At 38.8% G+C, this 8,683-nt stretch overlaps 1 protein-coding gene across 6 annotated transcripts in view; it reads right to left on the bottom strand.

Moving 5' to 3' along the window:
- Positions 1-333: 333 nt before the first annotated feature.
- LOC112139604 (fibroblast growth factor 12) overlaps positions 334-8,683 on the bottom strand; it is a 45,237-nt gene continuing 36,887 nt past the window's right edge. For all 6 annotated transcript variants that reach the window (XM_024262433.2, XM_024262430.2, XM_024262432.2 and 3 more), the window contains 2 exons: positions 7,118-7,316; positions 334-4,201 (listed from right to left, as the gene is read on the bottom strand). In XM_024262433.2, the coding sequence (XP_024118201.1) occupies positions 4,086-4,201; positions 7,118-7,316 (315 nt within the window). In that variant the 3' untranslated portion in view covers positions 334-4,085. The remainder of the gene's footprint in view (positions 4,202-7,117; positions 7,317-8,683) is intronic.

The raw sequence follows: 8,683 nt of genomic DNA, 5'->3' as shown, positions 1-8,683 counted from the left end.
CAGCAATGAACACGAAGCGCATCCTAAAAGTCAGAGGAGCCTTCATCCCACCATTCCGTTCCTCCCCCTCATTCTCCTAGCAGGGCTTGTTTCCATGACAACAGGAGAATTAAGGGCAAACGAGCACCATCCTAAAATGACATGTCGGATTTGGGCGCCGGCAGGAGAATAAATCGCTGTGGGTGAATGATGGATGGAACAGATTGGATTTTTTTTTTTCTTTTTTTTTTTAAGCACAAAAGTACAAACACACCACGACCGCTGCTCAAAAACGCCTTTCAAATTGTTAAAAATCAGGGCCACACACTGAATCAATCACAGCAAAGCAGAAGATTTTTGATAATATACTCTTTATTCTTAAACAATCACTAACTTTATTCAGAATTTTATCATCAATGCATATTTTTTTTTGTCATCTCACAATTCGTTATGCATATATGAGTGTGTTCCAATGCCGTGAAATCATCTTCAAACATAAAAAATATTCTATTTAATATCTCATACAACCAAAAGTCTTTGCTAACTCTATCATACATCAAATAGCCCACAGAAAGTGCTTTGCTTTTTGTTTTTACACATCACCACCTTTTTTCCCCTATTCCCGTTCCACATCCTTTAGCTGACAATTACACATTCAGTTTCATGCATTTTTATATCTTTTGCACCAATATAAATCTCTGTAAAAAGATACTTATTTGCTGGTCTTTCCGTTTGACTTTCAAATTCACCTCCTAAATTCCTCGTTTCACTGCAATGCTGTAGGTAATGTGGAATTTGAACTAATCTAGCATTAGCTCTCGCGTTAGCACAGGACTCAAGGTGGAAGGTCGTCCCAAATCCATGATGAAGAGTCGCTCCTGTTTTCCCGTGTGCTGTTGCATACTTGTCACCAACCAAGTCAAAGGTTTTCAACCAGATATACAGTGGAAGAGACGTGTAGACTCTCACTAAAACAATGATCAAAACATTGCATATAAAAGTTTTGGACCAATGTTCCACAAGTTCAAAGAAAAAAACTTTTACAGTCATGCGATGGTCATGCTTTCTGGTTCTCGTCGTATTTTCCAGCCTTTCTTTGGGCCACATCGAAACCCCGAACCTTAGACATCAGCTTATGTGCAAAAAGTGCTGGAAATGAGATCGCCATCCTTTATGTCTGGCTCCATTTACTGAATTATCTGGAGGACTTCCTGAGTTAGACAATCTAATCTGGGATTTAGAATGAGCTCAGCAGACTATTAGAGGTGTACCGGTCAGTTAAGCAGCCCAGTCAGGATGTTGATTTATTGAAGAGAAGCTCCAGACCACAATGCACCAAAGGGATGAGGTTTAAGGGTCACAAAGGCAGGGAAGAAAAAAAATGTTAGCATGTCAGAATCTGCTAACCTAACCTCGTTATGGGAGAGTTGTAATGAGCTCAATATGTTAAATTCTAATAAACAGTCAGGCACCCTGTCCACCAGAGTCTCTAATATTAGCAACAAAAAGTGTCACAAATGGGAGAGTTTAAAAGTTGACAATCCTTTACTATCAAGCTGAGGAAACTTTTAAAACATTTCCATGCTTGGTGAAGCAGCAAAAGCTTCTTTTATTTAATGGAAACTTCTAGGGATGCACCGAAGTGAACATTTTACCAGAGTAATGATTAAAACGCTTGGCCAAATAGTGACCAAATATTAAATGAGGATGTTGAGTTTCTCTTTATTTTTTAAGTATTGGAGTAATAGCTCAGAATAAATAAAACATATTTACTTTATATTTCATCCTTCAAGCCTTTCCAGTAAAAACAGTAATTCAGCTTCAAAATGAAAAGAAACAAACCATGAGATATCTTCAAATTGCTTTACAAAGTATTTTGTCAAAACCCACATAAAAGACGAGGTGAAGGTTTCGGTTGATGAACCCCCTCCCGACAATTTAGACCAACTGCAGATCTTTTATCGCTGTCAAGCACTTTGAAATATTTCCACACAGCTGACATTTTACAGTAGCCGTAAAGGTGCATTCACACCGAACGCGATTAGCGCGACAACTTTCCATGCCCCGCCCCTGTTTTGTTGCACAACAATTTCGCTTCTCGTCGCCTGTCAAAAAATCTGTTCTCTCAGCTTTACGCCGTGGCCGCATGTTGTAGGAGCTAATGTTTTTAGGATGATTGCTATAAGGAACAGTGTTTGTGGATATCTCATTAAAAATGAATAGAAGACACAAAAGATGTTGAGAAATAAAAAAAAGTTCATTCATGAAGAGTTCTACAAATACATCAGTAATCATGTCTCCATTTCTGGGTTTATATAATTATTATTAAAAGATTTTTCTGGTACCGGGGCTATGTGTGTATGACAGCCGCTTCCACTGTGTTTCTGTGTCTCTGTGGCTGAGCTTGAAGGCTGACTGTCTCGCATTAACCTGGGGGGGGAAAATAAAATTAGGAGACCTCTTTTTTGTTTTTTTTAATATCTCGATGAGGCTCGAGCTGGCAGCCTCTGCACCAATCGAGTGAGCTCCGCCTCGGAAATGAAAGTCAGCGATCTATCCAGTGTTCATCTAGCCTGCACCCCAAAGTAGCCAGATGAGCTCTGAAACCCCGCGGTTCCAACGGGTAGATGGAAGATGGAGGTTCAGGAGAAAAACGCTCTCTTTGGACTATTATTTTTACCTGCTGATCAAGTCACTGAAAACGTCACATTCCCAAAGCTGATTGGCAGATGCAACGCAGTGACCTGTCAAACTTCAGATATTTACATTTTGCCTGCGCCGCCCAATTCGCGCCTCGTCGCTCAAATTGAGCTGCTGCCAGATCTTTGCGCCGCACGTATCGCTCAAGTGGGACTTCAGATCGCCTCATGTTGTGTCTGTTCCATTGACTTAACATTGAAACTGTCCGCCTCCGCCATCGGTGTGAATGTACCTTTAGATCGCCAATGCACGTTGATTGGGTATGGCAAGCAAAAGAGGTCAATAATCTCACGCCTCTATTCAGCCTCATTCCCACCAAAGACAAATGTTTGTTTTGGGGGGTTTTTTTGCAATGTTCGGGCGAATACATTCCGTTGCCGAATATTCGATGCATCCCTAGAAATTTCCAAACTTATCCACGTGAGGTATTATTGTGATAGATATTTTCATTAGATGTTTAGCTGTTCTAGCAAAAAACAACTTTTTTTAAGGTGCAAATGCATTCTTGGCCCGGCTCATATTGCTAAAAGTAACTCTCCAACTGAATTATTACATTTTATTGAATTTGAAGCTTGTATTATCCTAAAGTTTACTTACCATGCCTTCCTTTGTATCTTTTAACAGAAAAACACACCGTGTACAGTAATGTAATAAAGTCAGTTTCACTTAGAAAGACATCGGATTGCCCCTTACTGTATTGCTTGTCTCAGTTCCATCCCGCTACAGCATGACAAGAAGGAAATATTCATTTCCTATAAGTCATAGTTGTTCGATTTAACAGTACACACCTGAGTAAAGTACATCCCACCTGAAGCACTCGTAAGACTGAAGGGGAAAAAGAAAACATGAGGTAAAAGAAAAGGCCCTCACAAAACAAGACTTGTTTAACATAAAAGTAACCAGGATGACAAGTTAACTATCGTTTTATGTCATAGTTATCACCGACTAAATGAACCCCAAAAGTCATGTGAGAATTCATTTAGGAAAAGTCTCCATGTATGAAAATTTGAAATGTATTAAAGCTTGTTTCTCACAGCATAAATTGGAAATGACACATTTTTGCGTGAAGGGAGACTATCATTCCATAATCACAGCTTTTCTGCTTTTTTTGTAGTTTGTTTTTTCTCTTTTTTTTTTTGCATAAAATGTTGGTCAACTTCTGACTGAAATTTGTATGTCCCCTCTGGTTTATATGAATTCATCTAAAAGGTTTTCACAGGCAAGAGTTCAGTTTTTTGTTGTTGTTTATGTCACACAGCAGACGCTCCTTGCTGTCGCTGCAACACCATCACTGGTAAGAATATAGTGGTGCATGTTGTTGAGGTGGTAAATAATCCAAAGGCCCCTTCTCATAGGTCTGGACGAAGCCACGCCCCCTCTGCTGCTGGAAGCCCCTCTCCTTGGTGCTATGTGGAGTCCTGATTGACAGCTTTCCCTCCGTTCATGGTGGGAGTCCCTGAGCTCTTTCTGGAGCGGTGCTTGTCCTCTATCTCATGCAGGGACGGCTCCCTGTACATACAGACTGTGGCACAGAGGGGCAGGAAGAAGGAAGGAAGTCAGAAGGAAGGGCAAAGATATAGGTGGTGTTCAGAAAGGGGGACAATAGGGAGCAGATTGAAGAGATGGGTGTGCAGGCACAGACAAGGTCAGGTGTGAGGCTGGGACAATTATACCAGGCTGAGAGGGGAGATAAGGGAATGAGAGCGCTGTCAGCACTTTTTTTTGTGCCCTGCTTGACAAGTTTTCATGATACAACAGCTCTCATCAAAAACACAAACAGGTGACATTTAATATTCAACATGCAGCCACAGCGGTGAGAAAAGTGACCACGTTTTTCACTCACAAGTATGCATAACTTTGACAAATTAAATCAGATTAGGTAGAGCGTTAAAGACCCAACTCCGACCACAATTTGTTTTTTTTATTGATTGCATAATGGAGGACATATATTAAGAAAATTAAAATTTAATTTCTGAGTATTTTCTTTCTCGTAGTCGACTAGATCATTTAGACCAGGAGTCTGCAACCTTCAAAAGCCGTTCAGGTTCATTTCTCACTGACAGCAGCCCAGCAGGAGCAACAAAGTCTGACTCAAACCCTTTGAAAAATAAGACACTGATTTGTATTCATGTTATTGTTACTTTCGAAACAAAAGACACTTTTTTGTAACATCAGTTAAAAAAACAAAATAGAAAGTTTATTTTACCTTTGTGGTGCATCTTGGCCTGGAATTTGTAAATCTAACTAGTCAAACTTAAATCAGAGCAAAGATTAGGGCTCTGAACATTAACGGGTTAATGCATGGGATTAATCAAAAAGAATTAAAGCTTTAATATGTATTAACGCAAATTAATCAAAAAAATCAGCTCTTAACTCGGCGGTTCAGGCTTCCACTGTGTGCGCTAAAGCATTTCATTGGGGATTATTCCGCTTATACTATAGTCTCTTACTTTTTAGTACATTATTTTTCCTATTTTGTGGTTTAGATCACTTTTTCATAAAAAGCAGAATATTTGATTCGGTGCCATATTTTACAAAGAAATTTTACATGGTAAAACATTGTGATTAATCCCAACACAAAAGTGTGAATCGATTGAAAGCAGTAATTAAAAATAAATATTCTACATGTAGAGTTTCATGTGTGATTTCATATTGTGATTATTCGCAGATAATAAGTGGTCGGCCAATACTGAGACAAAAAAGTAATTATAGTGATTAATCGCAATTCATTTTTTCCAGGTTTGCAATTAATTAGTTTTTTTTTTTTTAATCGATTTCCAGCCCTAGTATTTTTCCAGCCATAGAACCCACTTAAAATTCTTCAATTTGTTCCAAATACCAATTCTAGTTGTGCTTACTGACCTTCCCTATAGGATTTTATGTGCTACCCGGTACACAAAAATCTGTCCAAATGTTTTAGTTGTGATACAACTATTTTAAAATGGCTCAAAACATTATTGGAGTGGGCCTTTAATCAAACATTTATTTAATTTTGTATTAAAATGTTTATTTTTATTTTTTTAAAGAAAACCAGCAATGACAACACAGACATGAATTTGTACACTATATCAACACGTAAAGTAAAACATCTTTAATGCTTCATACTAATAATAATAATTTAGAGAATAATAGTTTTTCTTTTTCTTAATAGAAATCTTATAAACTTTGGGGACTTTTTGGGAAACTATAGCATATAAAACAGGGCTGTGCAAATTGCAGCCCAGGGGCCATATGCGACCTGTTAAACGATTTAATCTGAACTAAACTGGAATAAGAGATATGGATTAGCCTTATTGACATTTAAATTTCCATGTGGTTCAGCTGTCTCCCTATAGATGGCGCACTACAAATAAATTCACCTTTCTTCAGGCAAAGAAAGTTAGGCCAAAACAGAATTCCTCCCCTACGGCTTCTCCCTACCTCTACATTTAGCCCTTCAAATGGAGAGTCTTGGAAAAATAGTGTCTCCATATTTGGACGTCACTCCCACTTGATGACATCATCAGTAGTCGCCAGTCAGCTGCGTTAGTGCTTGGAAATACATAACAATATTGGTTTTATGACTCTAAAAAGTCATGCTGAAACAAAAGTCATTTCTTTCAGTTAAATATAAACTTCTGTGCTTCTGAGCACACCCACGTGAAAAAAACGTGCTTCTCCTCTATGGCACAGCTCGACACGGTTCACCCTCACCGTGGAGGGATGCAGAGCCCTCAGCGGTGAGGATTAGCCCTTAAAATAATTATTTTGGACAACCCTACCACTTCAAATGCCCCTACAATTGGAGGGGTAAGGAGAAGCCATTGGGGTAGAGGAAGAATTCGGATTTGGGCAATTAGTGTTTTAAGATTTGTTGTTTTTCTGACATTCATGTGGGATTTCCAAGTCAATTTTCCGATTATTCCAACACCACATTGATGCAAATTTTCCCTGAGTTTGAGTTTTTCCCTGAGGTACATCAACCCATTGGGGAAAATGGTTCTAAAATGAGAACAAAAGCCACAGTTTCTAAATTAAAAACTAAAAACTTTAGTGTTTTAAAGTAATTTTCATGTTATTTCTTTCTTTTTACAAAACTGCTCCTGGTCCAGCCAGCTTCTGTCAAATTTGTGAACCCTTTGTGGCCCACAAGTAAGAAAGTTTGCCCATCCCTGATTTAGAACATGCAGATAAAGCTTTGGTAAATTTTGGGAGGTTTTTTTTTTTAGGGTGTTTTTTTAACACAAAATCTACTTATTACATCACTTTAAAAAATCTTTACAACTAAAATACCATACTTGAGAACTGATATGAAGTGAAAGACATAATTTGCTACGTTCCAAACAACAGCTGATATTTCTTTTTGCTTCCTTTGTAGTTAACTAGAGAATCAGTTCTGACAGAACAAAAAAAGCATTAAAAGAACGCATCAGATCTGCTTCAAATGCACTTGTCATACCTTCAATGGGCCTGGGCACAAAATGAGATGAGGGCTTAGTCTTCTTAACCCTGTTGCCCTTCATGACCTGCCCCTCCTTGGTAAGCCCAAGGAACCAGGCTCGGCCTGACTCTTGCTGCCGGTACACAGTGGACGAATAGATCACATAGTAGTTCTCAAAGACAGACTCCTTGAACCTGCACTCTGGTGTAAACATCTCCTGCAAAGAGTGAAGAGCAGTGTGTAAAAATAAAAGCGGCACAGAGACGATCTGTTTCATGTCTGTTCAATGCCAGCTTTAACCTTTAACAGCGTGCGGCCATTGCCAAGGTCAGAGAACAAACACTGTCCCACACAAAACCCAGACACTCACTCTCTCAAAACGAGGTGATGGGGAAGAATACAGGAAAGAATACAGGTGAACAGGGGAGGATCTTATCTTTCAGCTTCATTATCAAAGTAGTAAGTCAAAGAGAAAGTCAAAGGGACACCAAAGAGATAAATGACAGGCAGAATGAACAATTTGGGCACAGAGTCATGACTGTTCAGTGCCAGCTCATGACCGTAGCGGTGAAGGAAAGAAAACAGTTTTATTGTCGCTGTAATCCATCAGAGATCTAATTGGTCATTAAAAACTTGTAACAAGGTTAATGAAGGCCATGTAACTAAAAATAAGCAGCAAAGCGTGAACTGTCTCTCTATCAAAATCTGTGTGTATTTAGCAAAGTCAAATATTTCATGTCTACTTCTGAGGTGGATGCCTGACTCATCTTGGATCCACCTTGTCCCACACCACAGCAAAGGGGGAAAATGTTAGTCCTTGATGTAGGTGATGCGTAACAGCTGTTCTGGAGGACCATCCCAGAATTTGGCAGATTTTTCTGAGCCGGTGTGTGTCTGATCTTTTCCTGTATTTCATTCATTAATATCCCCTCTAGAGCTGGGTGTCCTTTTAAGGTTGTCGTTTTGACTCACTGCCCAATTCAGCTTCCAGCTGTAACTCAGAAACAAGTATTATTGGAAGTTTATATAATCTGTGCTGCTTTGGAATGTCTAACATTTAACAGGTTTTGCTTTTGTTGAGTACCCATTTTTGTCAGCAGAAAGTGTTATTTTTCATTTAGATAAAGGGAGAAACTCATTGATGTTTGCACTGCATAGAAACAAATCACACAATAGAGGTGTGTATTGGTGAGAGTCTGAGGATACGAAACATAGCCCGATCCGTAAATCACGATACAAGACATATCCCGATCAGTGACTCACGATACGATACATATCACAATATATCCAAAACTGTACCAGAATATTTTTTACCTTTTTTAAAAGTATGACTTAGAAATGAATACATCTCTCATTGTAATAAAATGTTAAAAATATTTTTATTTTTAATGGTCACAACATTACGCTGTGCAACTGAATCTCGCGTACAAGTTGCTTTTATCCACAAATTCAGAAAGACAGTTGGCGCTGCAAACAGCCCTGACCTATTGGGTTGCCTGACTCACGTCTCGTGGGACACTACCAAATCTAGTGAGCCACGACCAAATCTCGTGACGTCCCTTTTTTTTTTTTTTTTTTTTTTTT

The sequence above is a fragment of the Oryzias melastigma genome, unplaced genomic scaffold, assembly GCF_002922805.2.
Source record: "Oryzias melastigma strain HK-1 unplaced genomic scaffold, ASM292280v2 sc00306, whole genome shotgun sequence".
NCBI classification, from domain to species: Eukaryota; Metazoa; Chordata; class Actinopteri; order Beloniformes; family Adrianichthyidae; genus Oryzias; species Oryzias melastigma.
This window is presented reverse-complemented; position numbering and strand designations above follow the sequence as displayed.